At 40.9% G+C, this 22743-nt stretch overlaps 1 protein-coding gene across 1 annotated transcript in view; it reads right to left on the reverse strand.

Moving 5' to 3' along the window:
* The window catches only part of Sorcs3 (sortilin related VPS10 domain containing receptor 3), a 596124-nt gene that overhangs the window by 197089 nt on the left and 376292 nt on the right, over positions 1–22743 (reverse strand). Inside the window, exon 5 of the mRNA XM_021151815.3 lies at positions 2465–2538. Within this exon, the coding sequence (XP_021007474.1) occupies positions 2465–2538 (74 nt within the window). The remainder of the gene's footprint in view (positions 1–2464; positions 2539–22743) is intronic.

Here is a 22743-nt window from a genome sequence, read left to right on the forward strand (position 1 = left end):
CACCAATCAAGTGTCTTCAATACAAGTGGCTAAAAGCCATAGATAACCTTGCATTCTATCTTTGGTGGAAAAAAAAAACAGACAGAAAACTATGAGCTCTTCCTCTGTGACTCCTCTGACACCTAAAAGAATAATCACAGCAATTACACATCAGAAGAAGAGAAGTGATAATTGCAAAAACGAAACGCTCGGCTATCACTTGGCTGGCTGGCACGGGCACTAACTTTTATATTTCCCCATGGGGGCATATATGAAAGGAGCACAGAGTGGAAGAGAGATGAAACACAATTATCAGGACCTGGGGATTTACTCTGTCTCTTCCACAGAAGAAGGGAGCAGAGGGGAAGCAGCTGGAGCACTCTGCTCTGGCTCTTTGCAAAAGATAGCAAAATGTTCCTCTTCATCCCCTGACCCTGCATTTCTGGTAGACAGGATACATTTTGGGTCAAAAGTTTTGTGGGTGAGTCGTCGGTGACCCTATTGCTTCATTGGGGATCCTGCCTGGCTTACGGGAGGTGGCCGCTTCAGGTTCCATATCCACAATGCTGTGAGTCACAGCTAAGGTCACCCCCATTGATTCTTGAGCCCCTTCCCTCTCCGAGGTCTCTGTCCCTTTCTGGAGATGCCCCCTGCCTCCTCAACCCCATTGGTGGCAGATTTCCATTCATTCTCATAGCCATCTGGTCATCCCTCTTGTGCCTCCCCAAACCAGAACCTGAACCCCCATTCTCCTCCCATGTCCCTTCCCATCCCTTCTCCCACCTAGTATCTGTCCTCCATCTACCTCTTATGACTATTTTATTCCTTCTTCTAAGTGAGATTCAAGCATTCTCACTTGGCCCTTCCTTCTTGTTTAGCTTCCTTGGGTCCGTGGAGTGTAGCATATGTATCCTGTATTTTGTGGCTAATATCCACGTATGTATGAGTACATATACCCTGCATGTCCTTCTGTCCACTCATGCCATCTACTCTGCTTTTTTCCTGATTGGCCAACTGCCTTACCAACTCAAGTTTATTCCAGAAACAGCAGAGGGATTTTTTTTCCTCTTTTCTTGAATAATGGCATTCTCAGAAACTGGCGCATTTCCACTGAGTAAAGGTATACTATTATGCTAGAGTATCGGTGAAACAAATATTTCCTTTTTCTGCCTTAGTCTACCGCAAAAGATTAATAGTTCCAAAGACAGGCCAAATAACAGTGATAATAAGAGTTATGGATGAAATAACTCTTGTTCTGCAAAAGGCAAAATCAGTAAGGATAGACCAGGTGTAGAATCAAGAGCAATTCATCTCTCTCTCCTATCACCACTGAACTATGCACAGTGGGACTTGGTGGGTTGCCATTGTATGCCCAGGAAACTATTGCTTGTAATTCTGGACCTAGTTTTGTGGATGCAAATAGGAACTGTTAGTTTACAGCTCTGTTCCTGTGACTGTGCACATATCCAAGGTAGTTGTCAGCATCACTGCCACCATCTCCAACGTTTCTAGATGTTGCATAGGGTGCAGATGACAAGCACATAACTTTCTAAGGGAAATTGGAAGATATTTGAAAAAGTTGTGAATAGATACTACTTTCAAGGGCTTTAATTTTGTTTTCACTTTTAATTAAGCATATGATTTAACGTATTCTATATGTTGCTCTAGGCTTTCTCATTCCTATTTCTGTATTACTTCTGCTGAGGTAAGCAAGATTGAAGAATCTCATGATTACAGGGAACTGTGTAAGACTAATGGGCACTGAATTTTCTTTAATACAGCAAAATAGTATGCATGACTAAAGGAACATTATTTAATAAAAACACTTCTGATTAGACAGAAGGGCTAAGTTCCTGTTCAAAACAGGAATTCACTAACAGCAACATTCTACAATATATACCCTATGAGGAGAGTTCTAAGGTGATCCTCAGAGGTGACATAAGAAAAGATTCTATAGTAGCTTCTGGTTTTGCATGGTTCTTTATAGCCTTCCCTATCTTAGCACAGATCACAAGTCTGGAAACATAAAATTGAACAGTTGTGACCTAAAGTTTCTTGACCATAGCAATTCCTATGAAAGAGAAAAAAAATTGGTAGAAATTGTTTTTTTCCAGGATGTCTTTGGGAAACAGTGCTCTGTAGCACTGGTCTGTAAAATATGTACAGTTCCAAAATGAGGAGAGAGCTTGGTAATATATCTAAGAGCACCTAGTGACAAGCCTTCACTAGCTCAGTGCTGTGCAAAGTTGATGTATGTAAGAAGTGCCCAGGAATCGTGTTCCAATTCCATAACTCATGCCAGGGCCTCAGATTCTGCACTTCTAACAAGACAATGCTGCTGGTCCAGGAACTTCTCTGTGAGTAGCAAAGATCTCAAAGACACTTGTTTCCCGCAGCTGCAGGTGCCCAGAATGGTTCAGGCCACTCCATTATCTCATGGTTTTCTCTTTATCCTAGAGGTGCGGAGTTCACAAAATGTGCTTACCAGTAAAACCTGTTGGGCGTGATTCGTTCATGCATGAGTTGCCATCGTCTACCGAAGTCCATGGAGCTATAAAGCTGAAAGACAGTGAAGCAAGGAATATGTTGAGCAAGATGAAGGCCAAGTGTGAAGAAGAACACAGGTGTCCTCCACTAACTAATGACAGGACTAAGGATCAGTAAAGTAGATACCCAACTTACTCAAATAAGGATGCAAGAATCATATTGTGCCTTCTTGATCTACTTGATAATCGACTAATGCTTTTGATCTGAGTATAAATATTTTTCTGATGGCTATCACTGATTTTTCATAACTAAAGCATCAAAGGCAATTCATAAATTTTTGCATTAAAACAACTGATCCATTCTCACACTCAGGTCTTACCCTAAAGAATGTGGCAACATATAAGTCATATTTTGTACTCAGGGAAAAAGTTCATGTGTGTAAAAAACGTTTATCAGTTGCTAACTAAGCTAATGTTATACACAACATGTTAGACTCTTTGACTTCTTTGTTTATGATTTATATAATATAAGTACTGTGAAACGGAACTCTTTAATGCCATCAGAAATGCCAGGATGATCACAACCCCACACCTTGGCAAGATGGCAGGAATAACCCTGAGTAACTTGCCCTCTTCCAAGCAAGACGATCACAAATGTGGCCTCCTCCACACACCAAACAAACAACAAACAAACAAATTAAAACTTTTTAATTATTTCTGCCTATACATCTCTCTTCTTTCTCATTTATTACTTTTACTTGACACATCGTGAAGTAAGAAAACTATATCTTTCAGATTTATCTACTTTTAGTTGTATTTATAACCCTTGACTACATACAAAGTGTCTCTGGAATACCTGTTGCATTAACAATAATTTACAAACAGAAACAGGCAGGTCATTCTATATAGCAAGTTGTAGATAAAAAAGAAAAAGCCTCAAAACATATCTCATGCCTGACTAGTATAGTCAGGTTCCATAGCCATTTGTTGTATGGGTGTCATCGTGCTCCATAACAACCTGTGAGAAACTGACCATGAGTCATTTTCAATAAAATAAGCAAATTAAAGCACAAAGACTGATTCTATATGACAGTGAATAGTGATAGTGATGGTGTTGGCAATTCTACCATGTTGTGCTTTCAAATAGATTAGACTTATATAGCTTAGATGAAAGTAAAGTAGTGATTACCAACACAAAACCCTCCTCAGGAGCATTCTCTGAAATAGACGTGATCCTTCCATTCACAATTCTATTGCACTTATGATCTGCCTCCTGCTACTAATGGTTGGCATACTTCTTCTTCAGAAAGGCGGTATTTCACAAGGGTAGCATTTATATGCTTTAGTTAACCTGTGTGTAAGCGAGAGTGGATTTAGGCTGCCAGGCACTTCACATGTGAGCCCTATTTTCGGGAAACTCAGTCTTGAAGAAGTTGAATTTGGGTTGAAAGATCCAAGACTTAAAAATGATACCATAGCTCTCCTTTCTAAGAATTTTGTATCTAGTCTGTCATGATCATTATATCGTATTTGGGGAGTTTTGCACACAAAATTCTACAGGTGGGAAAATCAGAGGAATCCAGCAGTGAAGCAGGTGGCCCTTAACATACAGAAATAGGAGCATGTGCAGTGGCATCCCCAAATAGCATCCACTCTAGCCATCACCTGTAAGGTTGTACTCTCCAGAACCTCGCCATCAGGTCATGTGACCATGTTGCAAGTCCATTATTTCACATCATTTATGATAATCTAAAAATATTTGTGGCACTCAGAAAAATAACTTGGCCAAATTGATGCTTTTATGTTTCATCAGGCTGCTATTTATTGAAAAGTGGCACCATGGAAAATTACAATTTTCTACTGGCAGAATTAGTTACTTCCGTAAAGTTATAAAGACATATAGAGTGATACTATTGATATGTACTTCGGGTTTTCAAAATATTATATAAGATAGTCGTGGGTGTCCGCTCTCAGTTCCATTTTACATCTGAAGGCATCAGCATTTGATGCTGAAGGTGACTGTGGCAATGTCACACAAAACCAGCGTGATTCTCCCAGTTTAACGGATCTTAAGTATCTGCCATCCCACACCAACTCTACAGCAGTTCTCACAGTATTTATGCAAATTGTGCTCTCTCTCTCTCCATGACTCTAATTTCTATCTCTGCAATTCTCTATATAGGGAAGTAGGCAAGACTGGTACCCGCGGCTCCTATTATCTTTCATGTGTCAATTTAGAGAATAAGGCAACACTGACTTTAAACTATTAACTTAGGTGACATTCAACAGCAAATCTTATTGTTTTTATTGAAAAATAATTATTACATGCATTTTGTATTTATGGGTGAATGATCAAGCTATGCTCAATAAACCTATTAGACCACCAAAGTAACCACGGTTACCACTTGTAATGTTAAAACACTTAAACTACCTTTCTAGAAATGATAAAACTTGCAATGCATTGATCACATCCCTATTCTGGGAAACAGATTACTAGAATGGACTTTTCCTGTGCAGGTAACTTTTTTCTTTTAGTCACTTTCCCCGCACCCCTAACTTCTGGCCTCTGCTTGTTTCTCTGCAGTATCTATATACTGGAAATGAGATGGGCCAGAGCAGTAATTGGGAAGAAGCTATCAATACACTGTATTGAAAAAATTGACTTTTCTAAGCAGGTGTTCAAGAAATAACTTACTTTCCTCCCCATGCAGTTGTGGGAGGGCCTGACGCTCAGACTGAAGGAAGATGCATGTTTCCCATTCAAATGTAGGAGGCTCCTGAATCAGGTATAGCAGAAAGTTCAACCTTTGTCAAGCTTGAATTTAGCCATAGCAAAGAGATGACTGTGTCATGTCTTCAAATGTTGACAAGCCAGGCAGAACCCCAGAGACTTACACTGGCATACTGGAGTCTCTACCCTTTGGGGAGGTTTTCAGTCCTTCTAGCATGGAGGGTCATTTTGGAAGGAGTGTGCTTCTTAGGAACTATTCTGTAGAGAAGCATAGCTCGTCTCATAACCTGATCTTCCTACTCCAGAAAGGATGGCAGTACTAGCTTCCTCCATTGCTTCTGGTTTCGCTTTCTCAGCTCTTCAACTTGACTGATGAGGAAAAAATTAAATTGAATTTTCTGCCCATGGGCAGATTTGGATGAATAGAAAGAACAGGCTCCCATTCATTAAAGGCCCAGGCATAGCTACCTTCTTTCCCAATGTAAAGTGAGTTGCTGAGCCTGAAATGTATTTTTATTCTACCATGAGCTAGGTCTTTGTGGCCTCTTCATTCAGAGTCTTGTTCCTCTTCTCCATTTAATCATTCATGCACTGACTCATTTATTCACAGGAGTATGTGAGACAACTCTCCTACTGTAGGCACTGAGCTAAGAACTTGGGTTACAATGATGGGAAACATGATGGCTGATGGAAGGTAGAATTACATATAATTATTCACTCTGAAATGTATGTCATTGCAGTCTCTGACAAATTACGGAACACCAGGATTTTTCTACACTTTAAAACACCAGGATCATCTACACTTTAAAAATTATTATGCACCTAAATGACTTTTATAATTAAACTGTAACATTCAAAAGGAGATAAAATGGTGATTTTGCAAAAGGAAGTGCAAAAAGAATATTAATGTTATGAAAACATTCGTATTATGCTGTTCAAACACAAAAGAATAAGAGATGTTGACTTAACTATTAAAATCTGAAATACACTAGAAAAAATAAGCCAAATTAACAGTGGTCATCTCTAAATTACAAGATAATGAATTGTGTATGTGTGTGTATATGTGTGTGTGTGTTTGATGTTTGTGTATGTTTGTGTATGTGTGTGTGTATAATTTAAACATTTACATAATTCCAGCTATTTGTTTACAGTGGATGAATATTATACATCAGCAATTATATATGTACATTCTATGCATATTTTATACAGAAGGATTTTTATTATAATGGACATATTACAGTACTTTTATTATTGAAAGGACAAGAATTAAAACCAGTTTTTTAAAATGGAGTAAGGACCATTAGAAAAAAAATAATAGGATACTTTCCACAAAATTGCATTTCACATAAATTTCCGTGCACGGTGGTGGTGCATTCTTACTTGGATAAGCATTGGGTCAACTCATAGGATGTTTCTACAACCTATATGGTTTCAACTAATGTTCTATATGCAACATTAAAATACAAGGTGTTTTGGGAATACTAAATATCCCTAAATCAGACCTTTTTTTTGTAAAGTGCTACATACATGAAGCCATATTTTGCTCGGTATTCTGCTTCATGCAACCCTCTGACAATGACATCATTCCCAGACATCACCAGGGACTAGTCAGATTTCCCTATCTTTGATATATGTCATTCCCTCTGGTTTCCTAACAAACACATAGCAGCAACAACAACAACAGCACACACACACACACACCCACACACACATTTCGAAATGAGTCATCACAACAGCTGAAAATACCGAAGAACAAGTGCTTGTTCTTATTGATTCAGTTATTAGCTTCCTGATTCCATCAGCCTGCCAGGGAAAGGCATCTGAGAGCTCACGGACTAACGAGGTAATTTAATCAATAGAATATTCTGTAGGGAGAGCAACAGGTGATACTTGAAATTTAAGTTCAATAAAATAATGCAAATCATTAGAAGCATCGGGCATCCATGTGAGCCGACACAGAGACATGGCGAAGTCCTCAATGCCCAGTGCCTGAAAAGGTTATTTTATGTAGAAATAGGATTTTTGCAGATGCAATGAGGTAAAACTGAGATCATTAGGGGGGCCCAATCCATGGGACTGACGTATTCAGATGGGGAAAGACAGTCACAGGAGGACAATGGAAAAACACTGAGATGGGGGTGCCGGTCACTGGAAGACAGCCAATCCAAGGGAAGCTGCTGCAAGCCAAGTATTGCCTCTGATGGCTGACAAACCCCTCCACGAGAGGAAACATGGGAGGAATCCTCCAAAGGTTTGGAAGGCATAACAATTCTATCAAATGTCTCGATTTTAGAATTCTACCCTCCAGAGACAGGAGACAACAATTCTTTCTTGTTCTAACATAGTCGCTTGTCCTATTTTGTGGTCCTAGTTCCAGGAAAGTACCGAAGGTATTGCATACCAAGGGAGCAGGCATCTGGAAGACAAGCAGGTCTTAAAGCATCTCTCTGCTACCCTTTATTTCAATGAAGGCAGGGATTATATGGACAATGTCTCTTTAGAGTCAGATCATTGGTCCTGTGACTGAGAAACATATACTACTTGCTTTCATGTCTCTGCTCCATGCATTTTTTCTGAAAACCTGAACCCCAAAGATATTTTGTAAGAACTGTGGATCATAATAATCACATGTAAATAGCAAATACAGTCAGAAGAGGCAAAAGAGTATATCTTTTAGAGGAGAATTTGGTGTTCAGATCAACTTTCCTTCAGACAGTCTATCTCCAACTAAGAAGGAAAGGGTGTATTAAAAAATGCCTACAGAGAAATTCTTGCTTACAGGAAGTCTAGACTTGATCTTTATATGTCCACAAGAATCTAAAGAATTTAGGTTACACATGGTGACTTTTGAAAAATATTGTCTCTGAAATAAAATAATTGGACTTGATGTGTATGTAACTCAGTGGTAGAGATTCTCTAACATGTATAAGAGCATGGGTTCCATCCCCATACACACACACACACACACACACATACTTTTTTCTCTAAATAAAATGGCCTCTGCCTTTTTCTTTGATGGCAGAAAGGTGAATGTGGAAGGGCATAGCTGAGCAGTGTATGACGGCAGGGATTGTGACAATTGTTGCAAGAAAACAAAGAGAATTCGGGACCACAACTTTTAGAGACTTTTTCCCACCTGCATCTCCGTATGGAGCCTCCAGAAGTCTCTAAAGGAACACTGGCTTCTCTATGAGAGAGGACAAACCCCATCCAACGTTATTTCAAATTCCAGAGAATAGACTCCAGCCTTTGCCCCCAGTCCTTGGGAGACATTTTTGCTATAAAGACATTTATCTAAAAGAGGCATATGATGTTCCCTTAGCCCTGTCACTGGACAGAGGGTAATTTTTTTCTTTCCTTCTTGAAGATTTCTACCCATGGGGATTATTCTTTTATATTTCTCTCTGATGGAGTTCTTCTATCACTCTTTAACAAATACAGATTATGCATCCATTAAGACCTACCCATTATATTTGCGTTTGGGGATACCATCTGTAAATAAGCTGAGGAAAATCTGTCTGCCTTCAAGAGTCTTGCGTTTACTTAAAGATGCAGGACTAAAGGACCCAGAACTTCATCATGCAGCACATGAGGACTGTATGAGAACAGTACTGCTATTTGTTCTTGTTAGACATTGGCTCATCTTGCTGGCACTTAACACAGAGAATCTTATTCAAGAGGAAGATTTTTCTCATTTATATTGAAACTCTTGGCCCTCTAAGACTGTTTTCTATTTCCCTGCTTTTGATAGAGGCAAAAGGGCAAAATACTTCCAGGGGCAAATGCAATTGTACTCAGCAGAAGGCATTTCACACAAGGTTGATGAGAGGCAGAGAGCCCCATCTAATGCTGGACTTAGATGCACTGTGGCTTATCAAAAGCTGATCAAATATCATTAGGTTCTATCTCATTTCAAGGGAGTCTGAAAACTCTGATTTTTCTGTGCAATTTTCATTTTAATAACAATTTTGGCAAAAAATCAAATGTCTAATGTAATTCATAAATAAGATATGATTTGACCCAGATGGACAGATGCTGCCTCAGGGCCACCAGTGTCATTTTCCCCGTTTACTTGCCTCAAGAAACATGGCTGAAATATGTAATTATCAATCGCTTTAATCTTATAAAAATACTAGGGCAACAGCTTATGTATCTCTCATGAAATATTAAATCCACACTTTGGTATTTGAAATCCAAACTTGATTGAGTATCTATTTCTGTCTGGGAATCTCCTTCAGAAACTTTCTTTTATCAAATTTTTTAAGTCTCTAGATGGTAAAATGCATTCCATTTAATAATGTATGCTGTTCTTTAACATTGGGATCGTTTTTGACTGAGCCAACTGAAAATTTTGGAACTAGATAAAATCCTACCTGTAGTTGGTGAGTTGAGAGCATTTTGCTCAACCATCTATTCAGTATTATCAGAGCACCCAATATGTACAAAGCTCAAAGTCATACGATTCTACACATGATGACAGTCATGAATGATATGATGTCTGTCACCCCTAGAAAGTCAAAATCTAGGCAGGGAGAGAGATGTGTCAGCAGGTAAGTGAAGCACAGAGTCTCACAGAGCACCAGGAGCTGTGCTCAGCTTCACCCTCTGGGATGGCTCGAAGCCCGGGCATCATGGATGAATAGGTTTTGGCTTGAAGAGTAAACCACCTCATCCTTATAGATAACCAAGATTAAATATCTTATCATTACAAGAGATGCTGGAAATGATACCAAAGCATGATGTCATCCTCCACAAGAATACAGTTCACTTGGCCCAGATCAACAAGCACCAGAGCTCAATGAAGATAAAGCAGAGATGGAAAGAGATCCAAAGAAGATGGTCTACAAGACTCAAGAAGAAAGAAAGGAAACATCACCATCCAAATGTACTGGGAAGGTATAACAGATTAGGGTATTGACATTTCAGAATGAAAATGACCAAAATTATGGGGAAAGTGACATAAACAGGTAGGTATTTACCTATCAGAAACCCAAAGAAGCAAATTACAAGTCAGGGAAGTAAATGCCTTTATGGGAAACTTAAATCATGAGATCTGCCTATAAAAGAATTTTTGGCTGGGGTCGGGAGAGGCAGGATATTTATAAATAAAGCAAGCAATTTCAGATTGAAGACTTTTTACAGCTCTTTATACCTATTCCCCAAAGGAAATAAAATGTTTCATTACAAACCTGACATTTGACCTTGAGCTTTTTGAAAGGGCAGATAGGCCCATGTCTTGCCGCAGTCTTTCTAAGACCTGTATGTGCTTAGAATTAATGACAATGATCTTCACAGACTTTCAAGTGACCTGGATCATCTAGAAAAACTACTCTACACCTATGACATACCTATTTCCGCTCTTCCCTCACAGGGGCATTTTCCATTACTACTTGGAGGTAGAATGGCTGATAAACAACTAGGGACTGGGTGTCCTGGATGGAGGCAATATTCATGCTTCAGACTGTCTCTCTTAGGTATAATGTAAGGCAGCAGAAGAGAAAAATACCATCTAAGATTCTGAGGTCTACAAACTCCCCCAGAAGCGACATCCCACTGGATAGCCATGTAGGACCAGAGAACCATCAGTTTTAACAACTTAAAGAGGCTTCTGAGATGGTCCAGACAGGTGCTTTGACATACGAATGATCTAAGTCAGTGGATTGGCTGGTTTTGTGGCACCTTGACACAAGCTAGAGTCATTAGAGAGGAAGGAACCTCAGTTCAGGAAGTGCTGTAAGGCATTTTCTCAATTGATGATCAAGGTGGGATGGTCCTGTCCATGTTGGGTGATGCCATTCCCTGGGCTAGTGGCCCTAAGTCTTATAAGGAAGCAGGTTGAGCAAGCCAGTAAGCAGCCTCCCCTCCATGGCCTCTGCATCAGCTCCTGCCTCCAGGTTCCTGCCCTGTTTCTGTCCTGACATCCTTTGGCAATGAACAGCAATGTGGAAGTGTAAGCAGAATAACTTCTTTCCTCCCACAACTTGTTTTTCGGTCACTGAGTTTCATCACAGCCATAGAAGCCCTAACTAGCACAGTCAGAGAACACGGATTACCTGCTCATAGCTACTTAGATTTTTAAGTGAAATTCAAAGTTCAGTGCCCCACTCCAGCTCAGTGTTCACCTTTCTAACTCTCCTGACATTTTTGTTAGTTGCATGATGTTGAAAAGAAAAACAAGTTCATATAACCTTGAAGAAATAATGGTTCATTTGGGTATGCTGTGAATGGCTGACATTGAAACTTGAGTTTAGCTAGTGCCTCTATTTATAAATCATTTTCACCATTCCTTTCATCCTCTTTTATGCTCAAGAGTATTTTCTAGGCTAATCGTCATGTAAAACAATCTTGTAAACAATTTATGTAGTATTTACTAAAATGCCTTCTTTTGTCTCCACGGCCCTGTTCCCTTGACCAATTTCCCTCTGCAATCAGAGCCCATTCATTTTTAGATATTACAATTCAAAAATGGTTCATATTAAGTCATACCCTTTGAACAAAAAGGCTTGTTTCTCAGTGAGGTTAGCTAACTGTACTGATATGGCTCCCAGCCTCCTTCCTGCCTTTTGCCTGTGTTTTCTTTCTCCTTCACATCTGTACATTGTTAACATGTGCGTTCCTGCCCACTTTCCCAGCCCTTGACACTGTCCTATTTGGCTTAAACTCTATTCCAAGGTCAGTTTATTCTGTTTTGCTCTTTTTTTTTTCTTCTCAAAGGGCTAGATCTACAGAATTCTGAGCTGAGAAGAACTTAAGCTTTGGTTAACATGTTTAATTTAAACCACTATCTCTAGCAAAACACTAAGAGCCACTGTTCAGTTCAGAAGAAATGAAGACTACTGTTCTTGCTTCAAGAAACACAGGTCTCTGTGGAAATGTGGGCATTGGTGTTGCTTAGGATTTTAGGAGTGATGATGATGTGTCAGAGAATGTAAATTCACTCAAAATGCAATATTCTTTGATTTTTAAAATTTTTTTAATTAAAATACAAACACATCATTTCCCCTCACCCCTTCTTTCCAATTGCTCTCATGAGTCCCTACAAACACTGCCCTCTCTCAAATTCATGGCTGATTGCCTCTCCTTTTCATTGTTGTGATATATATATATATATATATATATATATATATATCCCTAAATACAAGAAAAATAGTGTGCATTTCAAAGTCACTTTTTCAGAGGCAAAACAGAGGACAGAAACAACCCTGTACCCTGCACCTTTGCAGCCCTGCACTGCTGCACCCCTACATCCCTGCACCAGGAATTTGCCCTGAATCGACCTTTCAGCCTATGTTCTCTAGTTTATATTACCCAGTATATTCATTCCTTGTGTTGCTATTTTCTGTCCTTATTTCCTGAGGAGGGACCTTAAAGCTCCATGGTGAGATAAATTAGGTCAAGTTTCCCAAGGACAATTCCTGAAAATCTGGTTCCAAATATGACAGGCATAGCACTCCTACCTGCCAACAGCAATGAACGAGGGGTTTTGAAAAAGGAAACTAAACAAAACACTCAGAAGTTCACCATAAGAGGAAAATTGTAGACACACAGGACAGAAAACTGACCAAGCAATCAGAAGATTTACAGTGGTTTTTGAAAAGTGGTTGAGCTGGGCAATAGTGACTCTTTCTTCCCCACAGCAGCAAATGGCAGAAATAAGACCCAAAGCTGACACTCAGATTGAAGCAAATGTTGGCTTTATGTGAGAAATAATATTACATGATAAGATCTCTCCACGGCCAGGAGGAGAGGCTTCTCAGCCCAGCAGGGTCTCCTGGGAGTTATGTGATTCATTGAAGCAGAAGACGGATGAACACTTTGATTAAGGCAATATTATCTGGAAATTAAAGTGTCAGATGAGGTTTAAACTTGATGAGATCGCTGGTCCCTTCAGGTAGGCATGTGAGTATTTGATTCTTCATCCAAGAGCAATAGCCTTAGGCATAGAACCCAGGAGGTGCTCACACTAATGTTTCCCTGAATGTTGTGGAGAGGGACAAGACTGTACACCACCTGTGGGCAGATTTATCCTCCCTGTAACGAAGTCCTTTCTTTATCAAGGGGTTTTTAACATCTCCCAGTCAACCTTAAAGTTTCGTGCAATGAACTCACTATGCTGCCTTGAGATTGTGTGTGTGTGTCTGTGTGTGTCTGTGTGTGTGTGTCTGTGTGTGTCTGTGTAAGACTCTATACCTGTGTGTCTGTTTATGTAAGCATGCTGGGGCACATTTGTATTCGGGAATACATGCACATGTGTGTACATCCTTGTAAAGGCCAAAGGTCAACCTTGCACATTATATCTCGGGTGCTGTCCACCTTAATTTTTTTTGTTGAGGTCAAGTCTCTCATTGGCCTGGGTCTGTGGGTTTCTACCTCCTCGGGTCTCAGATTATAAGCATATGCCATCATGTCCATCTTCTTCACATCTGTTCTGGAGACCAAATCCAGGTTTGCACACTTGCAAGGCAAGTATTTTCCTAACTGAGCTATCACCTAAGCCCTGGAAGAAGTCTGTATTTTCCAAGTTTCCTCATGTGAGTAAGGTAAAAGGCTGGCTTCAGAATTGCAGCTCCTGGACTCCAGAAGAAGCCAGGTACTTTATAACCATGTGTAACCCAATCACAGTCTAGAGATTCCACCTCAGTGCCTCAGACCTGGAGCCTATATGCCTGCAACTTGACAAGTTCTCAAATGCTGAGGGGTTACAGAGGAAGAACTTGTTCTAGAAACTTCTTAAGGAAGTTTAGAGATTTCTGAAGAAACTCACGTTATCCCAGGTGGACGGGGCCAGCTGAACATCTGAAGTTCTTAGAGATGAGAAGGTCACACATTTATTTTAGGTCCCACTACAGTAGTGACTCTCAACCTTCCTAATGTTGCAACCGTTTAATACAGTTTGTTCCTCACTTTGTGGTGACTCCCAACCTTAAAATTATTTCATTGCTATTTCATAACTATAAGTTTACTACTGTTATAACTTGTAGTACAAATATCTGATGATCTTAGATGACCCCCGTGAAAGTGTCATTTGACCCCCCCAAAGGGTCATGACCCACAGGTTGAGAACCATTGAGTCAAAGATTTGCCTATGAACTAAAGATCTCTGACTCCTAGAAAACTATTCCACATCCATCAAAGAAGACGGCTTCAATCAAAGAGTGCAACTGTCTGCTCCACTTGAAACCACTCAGTTCAACTTCTACCATCAGAATGCAGAGACAGCAAAAATACAGCCTCAGCTAAAATCAAGAGCAACAGCTGGGCTATCTGCCTTGAAAGTACAATTCATTTATTACACAGATAATTAGGCTTCCCTCTAAAAGCAACAGTGATCGGCTGTGTGCATAAGAGCGGAGGCCTGGCAAGATCTGCTTTGTGTCTCCAATTGGTGCTTGATCCCTAGATGCTGAAAAGAGGTGAGGACAGGAAGACAGCATCTGCTCCGAGGTTCATCCACTTGAGACTATAACACCTGACTCATCCACATATCTCAACTCAGAGTCTCCTGAAGTTTCCAGTAACAGTGATGCCTTGGTCCCATAAAATAAATAAATTCATATTAAAATTAAAACCAAGACTACTGAGACAGACGTGTTCTACCAGGCCCGAGGTGATAGAAATACAGAGACAAGGTTTAATGTCAGTAATAGAAAGCCAAGGTGGGTCAGACTGCCCCATGAGTTGGTTTTGTAAAGAAAACATTGATTAAAACACTGCCAGATATTTGCATCTAGAGATGAATTGGGAAGGAGATCCTCTGGCCATTCAAATGTAAACTAGTTGTAATTAGTCTTTTGCCAGCTTGCTGCTCTTCATTGATGATCTTAAATAGTGGTTAAGGGCTCCTGAGTGTTTCCTGACTCAGTTTCATATTCCTTTGACCTTACTTCCCAGACGGAGCTCCTAAAGCACATAGCACTATGGAGAACATATGTACAGGAAGTGTTGCCATGGTGCCAGGCAAGTCTAGTGAAGTATAGCATCTTTACTTAACCCTCCCAGCCCTGGTCAGCAGACCTCTAATTATCTTCATTTTATGGAACAAACAATAAATCTTGGGAGAAGACCAAGCCACTCATTTTCATATACAAAGAGAGCATGGAGTCAGATTCAAACCTAAGTTTCTGTGTTCATGGCCTACGTACTCAAAGATGATGTCTACACAAGATTCGAGGCTTAGACACTTGGAGTTTCTGAGTTCAAGCTCTCTGTGAGCTTTGTTGAGCCATGTGGAAGGGAATGAGACCTGTAATCCCTCCTGCAAAGGGTCCTGGCCAGTTGTGCTCATTAGCATAATGCCTAAATCCCTGAAAGGGGAAGTTCTTATTGTGTAGCTTTTCCCTAAGAATTTCTTGACTACATTTGACCCTTCTGGGACACAGACCTGATCTCTAGTTTCATGAAACTTATATGGAAGTGGAGAAATGGGCCACAAGCAACTGTATGTTTTTATAGCCATAACCACATATCTAGACACAGTTGATTTCTGCTTAGCTGCGGTACTCAGTCTCTGCAAAGGCGGTTTGAGTGCTGATTTAATATAAAAATGCCTTGCTTCTAAAGGAAATGCAGGGTAAGCCTCTGTGAGTCTCTAGACACAACATTTCATCAAACAATCAGTGCAGGGCCTTGTTTTAGGCGTGTTTCTGCTTAAAGATGCCTTGCTTAATATTCTTCGTTGATTCACAAGCACTGAACTTGTGGCAAAGAGCACTATGGGCCCCAGGAAAACTTCTGTAGCACATCCATTTTCTCCACAAAGCACATCAGAGCCCTACGTGCTTAGGAACATCACACAGCCCCTCTGCACTATGCCTAAGGATCACTATAAGGAGGAAAACATTTCTAATAGCAGAGACAAGTGAAAATGTAGCAAAAATAGACTGCGGTGAGGATACTGTGTGCAGCATGAGAGAGGGCTGGGACAAGGAAGCTGACTGTGCTCTTGCTGAACTGCCTGGAAAGTCTGGACATCAGACACCCCACACTTTCTTCACGTCAGTGGATGCCCATGACTTCGGGGTCTTACAGGGATATTTCAGCAAGTCAGCAAAATTGATAAATACAGGAGAAATGAGGATCAGCTGTGGAATGCTGTGCAGGAAGCACCATGACTACCAAAGCAGGGTAAGGTCACAGAGCTTAAGGGAGACTCTTGCTGAGGTGGCCAGCGCAGACCTCTCTGAAGAGGTCATATCTAAGCAGAAACTGAATGAAATGAACAGATGTTATGTGAGCATCTGAGTTAAAAAAAAAAAAAAGCCATCTGGGAGAAGGCAAGTGTGACAGGGGACAGAGCTAAGTGGGCATGTCTGTGGTACATATGAGGAACACTGCAGAGTAGCATGATTCAAATGTAAGGGTCCATGATTCTCTGAAGAATGATACCCAGATGCAAATCATATCTAAAAGCAAAGAGCATTTTATTTTGCAGGAGTCCAGCATTCTAGGATCTCCCATTCCAAGATGGAGATGCCCCTGTGACCTCAAAAGCCCAACTTAAAGCACATTATGGGAATTCTGAGGAGGGATAGGTGACCTCTATCTTAATCATTGGCTCTATCTCTAGGGACATTCCAGAAGCATTGCTGAGGTATGAGGGGCTAGAAACTGTTGCTGGGGAAGTCTGAAAACTTGTGCTGACCCATTGTCCTTTCCTCAGGCCAGGTGGAAGGGCAGCTTCTGAAACCTGGACTTGCCCCGACTTGCCCAGTCCTTGGAAACAGAGATTTAGGCCTAGTCTCCTGAACTGCCAAGTTGAACTCTGTCATGAAGTCAGCCTAGCCTGTCTCATTAGCAGGAGACATACAGGGAAATAAATTAAGAGAAAATCAGGAGTAATTTTTCCTGTGGATCCTTCAGGGCCAAGTCGTCTAAGATCTATTTGAGGAGAAGATTGCATGATCTGGATAAAAATATAAAGATTGTTGATGGCTCTGTTTTGGAGCAGGAAGTGGGGGAACTATGGGGATCACAGGGATAGGAGCAGAAATGCTTGCATGCATTCTGGAAAGGGAGGATGCAACATGTGCTGGGATGCCTGAGACAGGCTCAGGGATGGAGTTTAGGCACTGTAGGAAACACTAGTAAGACCAAGTAACAGAATAGCTGTGAGGTGTGAGGGAATGACAGGACCACGAGACCTTAGGAAGGTTGGATCTCATTAACACAGTTAGTCCAAGGGTTGGATCTCATTAACACAGTAGTATGGGAAGAAAAGAGAACTGACCACACTTGAGCTATGTCTTATAAATTGAACCAGGGAGGACTGTTGTATGAAAAATAGAGTTGATAGAAACTGACAACCCAAGGAGGAATTAAAGGTTTGAAGCCGGCAGAAAGAAGCATGGTTGCTCGAGTTCAATGTTGAGCTAGAATGAGTCTGTGCAGACATTAAGAGTTGCAGGTATTGGGCTAAGCAGTCAGCTCAGAGGATAAAGCACACACTACACAAGCATGAAGACCTGAGTTAAGATTTCTAGAATCTAAGGAAAGACAGATACAAAGGCACGAGTCTGTAATCTCTGTGTTCTGATGAATCCACAGAAGCAAAGGGGCCATACTGCCCCAACCTGCAGGACTTAAACAACAGGGTTCTTGAGGGAAGGGAGCTACAGCTCCCTTCTGATCCTTTGGGACCAGAAGACACAAAGGAAGGAGTCAAGACAAAGTTTCTTTTCAAGTCTCATTGACACTTGGGAAATGGAGGGTTTCTAAAGCTGGAAACCACAAATGGTATTTGCTCAGGTGCACGGGTCAAACCGATGCTTGGTAACACATTGATGCCAAAGGAATGTCCCCATTGTAAAATGTCCAGAAAGAGCTGGGCATGGTGGCACACGTCTTTAATCCCAGGGAGGCAGAGGCAGGTGGATTTCTGAGTTCGAGACCGGCCTGGTCTACAAAGTGAGTTCCAGGACAGCCAAGGCTACACAGAGAAACCCTGTCTTGAAAAAAAAAAATGTCCAGAAAGCCCCCTATCATAAAGGGTCCCTCCTGAGTCAACAGACGCAAGATAGAAAAAACAAAGAGTGCTAGTTAATAGATGATGGCCCAGGAACTGGATGGAGACTGAGATGCCAGGGGCTTTTGGTCCCTAACACCAGCCACCCTGGCATGTGCAGCAATCATCAAAAAAACAAAACAAAACAAAACAAAACAAAACAAAAAAAAAAAACGAAACCCTGTTTCACACAATGTAAAGACAAAAAGCAACACTTTGCACATATAAAGATTTTTAAAAAATAAATTTAAAAAAAAACAAAGTTGTGTACAGTAATGTACTCTTCTGAATGCATGCATATGCTACTTAGAAAGGAATTACAAAGAAATGTCAGGTCTCAACTGGTATTTATAAATAACCTACCATGTGTGTTCTGCTGGGTCCTGAGGAAGAAACACAAAACAGCCTCCCAAGGCGAGTCTGAACTCTTTTGTTTGGGAGTGGGGGCAAAGACACACATAGCTATTAAAGCAAGAAATGTTGATACAAATTCAAAAGCCCCCAAAATGTCAAAAATAATGCTGAAGGCTTTCAGATAAATAATTCTGGAGTGGAATTCAAAAACTTTTCACATCTTTGACAAGCCTCTGATTTCTAGACCTGGAGAGGATAGTTGTGCTCTATTTGGAAACACAAATGCTTTCAACTTAGGTCATTCAGGGGCTCCCAGAACCACTTTGGAGAACAGGCATAGAAGAGGAGTCCTGATAGTGAAGTCCACCAATATACTAAGTGACACATAAATGGCCCTTTGCCCAAAGAAAGGCCAGTATTGGGAGATCAGGGACTCACAGATTCTCCTTCCACCCCCAGAGCTCCACTCTGAATACACCTCTTTTGGTTTTGTTTTGTTTTGTTTTGTTTTGTTTTGTTTTGTTTTGTTTTGTTTTGTTTTGTTTTGTTTTGTTTTGTTTTGTTTTGTTTTGTTTTAACAATGAAACCAAGAAGCTATTCTGTTCAAGAGATGCCAACAAAGCTAAAAGCTAAAAGCCATTCCGCAAGGGAATCACCCCACAAACAAAGCACACATTCCTCCAAGGTTTGAGCAAGGAAAACAAATAGCCCTCTTGAGGAATATCCCCTGTGAAGGGGAGACACTTCTTCCCTGTGAGTTTGTTGCTACCTTTGTCTCTGGTCCCAGTACTGAGAAAGGAAACTGAAAAATGAGGCAGACTCCTTTCCCCCAGTCCCCTCAGTGCGGCTGTTAGAGGCGAACATTTTCAGAAAGAATGTCTTCTAGAAATCCAAGAGGGAAATAAGCAAAGAAAACATTTTAAAAATACAAACAAACAAACCTGTAAACGTGTTGCACTCACACAGCAAGGGTCCTTGACCTTGAAATAGCTAAGAGTGTTATGCACTCCACTTGCAAGAATCCCTACATAGATGCTGTTACAGGCACTCACACAGATAGCTTGCCATGACCTCCCCAGACGGTGTCTGGAGTGAAAACTCAAATCCAGTGGTTCTCTAGTAGAATGAATACACCAGCAGCAAACAAAACAGAAACCACAAAACACAGTTGAGTCAAAAGACCCAAGTCTCTTCATCTTCCTGCTCCATCTTCCACTCCCAACTCCTGTAATCTTTGTCCTTTGTGGTTGAGAAGGCTCAGATCAATTCTGAAGTCCCCTCTGACAGCTTTGGCTCAGCCACTTTTCCTACTGATGTTTTCCATTCAGAGAACAGCAAAGCCTACTTGGAATCCCAGCTCACTACTCCTATAGACACAACACCAGAACAGTGTGCAAAGCACTTTCAGGAAGAGCTATGGGGTCATTGAAGCATAGTCTTAAATGATCCCTGCCCGGGAGTTATGCTCTATTTGACTGCACTTTAACATATGCAGTGCACACCACATGGAGAGGATGCGTCTGCCTGCCTTGTCTCTTGTTTTGTTGTTGTTGTTGTTATTGTGGTCTGTTTGTATCTCTTTGACTTGTAACATTATTGCACTGAGTATACTAAGCTGACAACGTTTTCATAACAGAGACAAATTACCAGGATAAAAATAGTTAGGCTGGGAAAGGGGAGGCTGGGTCAGGGATAGGTTTGCTCTGCTTGTGAGCCTTCCCTTCCCTCAGGAACTGGATTCTATGGTTTGATAATTTCTCGATATTTGCCTCCCTTCCATCTGACTCCCATCTAGACTTCATAATTTGGCCAGGAAACTTCGAATTTGTTTTCTATTTCCTCCTTACTGCACTGCTCAGTAACCACAGAGATGCCTTTGACTATTTTCTTACACCTCTCTCCCATCCCCAGGCGAGGGACACCCGTTTCTATTGGACCCAACATTTGGACGTGCTCACTCTCTGTGGCATGATTTATAGACAAGCAGCCTCAATTACAATTTCTCTTACTCCTTGCATTGACTAAACTGCTGAAAACACAGAATTGCCAAGATGGCATGGTACAGAGCGCCTGACTCAAACAGCTTTCTGCCCACAGCCCTAGGCAGAAAGAGCTGCATTGCCAAAAACAATGAGTCAATCCATCAGTGCCAGGAAGAGGAAGACCAGAGAGCTGCCATGCTAACTCAGAGAGCTGGCCCCCACCACAGCACTGCCCTCTCGCACCAACAGTTGCTCTCTCTGCTCTTCTTGCTGGAAGCTCCGATGCAGTTGGTACTATGGGCCAAACGATTTCAGGAGTTGCAGCCAGCATACAGGAATTGGGAGATTAAAAACAAATCTGCATATGCACTTTTGCTTCCAATCCTTGTTTATGCAGGGTAATAAAAAAATTGAAACCAGTAACTAAAATGAAAATAAATAGACTTATTTATCATCTGGCTGTGAATTCACTCTCAGAGTGTGGAGTTCAGACTGGTGAATACTTCACCAGACAGGAGAGTTTGGGAGACTTGTTTACCCTGGGCATAGCTAAGGTCTCCTCTCAGGAGTCTGCACAGGAATGGGGAGGACATAGTGAACAGAAGTCCTCTCATTGGTTGGTAGAAGGATGTCTTAGTTAGGGTTTCTACTGCTGTGAAGAGATACTATGGCCACAGCAACACTTTATAAAGGAAAACATTTCTTTGAGTTCTTTGAGGTTTAGTTCATTATTGTCATAGCAGGAAGCATGGCAGGGTTCAGGCCGAGGGTGCAGAAGAGGGAGCTGAGAGTTCTACATCTTGATCTACACCAGAAGTGACTCTAAGCCACACTGAGCATAGCTTGAGCATAGGAGACCTCAGAAGCCTGTCCCCACATTGACACACTTCATCCAACAAGGCCACATCTACTGCAACAAGGCCACACCTCCTAATAGTGCCACTCCCTATGAGCCAAGCATTCAAACACATGAGTCTACGGGGTCCATTCCTATTGAAACCACCAGAAGAACCTGCTGCAATGGCTTGGAGAAAGTAGGTAAAATACTTGCCTATAAAGTCCTGTGACCTGAGTTTGATACCCAGTTCCACATAAAAATGTAAGGAAGGTAGTACATGTATGTTATCCTATAGCTGATGGGTAGTGACAGAGGGTGTCTAGGGATCACTAGCCAGCCAACCAAGTGCAACCAGTGACTCCTAGATACCTGAGAGACTGTATCTCCAAAAGGTGGACAGTGCCTGAGGAAGGACGCCAAAGTTGACCTATTAACTCCATAAACAAGCACACACATGCATGGTGCCTGTAAATAAACACACACACACACACACACACACACACACACACACACACACACACACACCAAACAAACAAAAAACCCAACAACAACAACAACAAAAAAGGCTGCTCTCAAGTCTTACCAAGCACGTAGTGATTTTATTTTTCAGTTCCTTCCTCTCCTAAAGTCCCCTTTAACCTAGATTTAATGGCCCTCATGGATGCTTGAAAGCATAGATCCAAAAGTTCCATCATAAGTTCCATATTTGAACCAGGTGTCCAGAAAAAGGCATTGACATTTCAGGCTTACTTGTCTTCCAGTCAACTTAAGCACACTTGTACGGCATCCTTTTCTGACTTCTCAGTATACCCGAGAAGGACATGCTGCTAATATTCGCAAGAACTCATCACTGACAATAGAAATAGTATGTGTTTACATTATTTCAATTATTAAAATTAAGGATAGCTTTACAAAAGCTAATAAATTTACATCAGGGAGATTTCAATTTAAAGTTTAGTACTTACAGTGATAAAACAGAGAGTTCACCATACCCTCTCATTGCTCCTAATATTATTAAATCTTGCATAAATGTCATACATTTGTTATAATTGATGAGTCAATGCTGAGAGAGATGAGTAGCTAAATCCAATGCTTTGCATTAGCGTCATCCCTTTCTTATGTAATATTCAGTTTGTAACAAATGTACAGCCACAAGTGCCTAGTGCTATATTATGATACAAAACAATGTTATTATTGTAAAATTCTGTGTTCCATATATATCTTTTCTCCCCCTCAGCCTCTAGTGTCCATTGTTCTTTTTACCAAATCCAAAGTTATGCATTCCCAAGATGTTCCAGAGTTAGAATCATATAGCAGTAGGAAGCCTTTTCACAATGCCTTCACTGAACAGTAAAAAGTTAAGTCATTTCTGG

Source organism: Mus caroli, unplaced genomic scaffold (assembly GCF_978045245.1).
Source record: "Mus caroli unplaced genomic scaffold, Mus_caroli_1 scaffold_20, whole genome shotgun sequence".
In the NCBI taxonomy this organism is placed as follows: domain Eukaryota; kingdom Metazoa; phylum Chordata; class Mammalia; order Rodentia; family Muridae; genus Mus; species Mus caroli.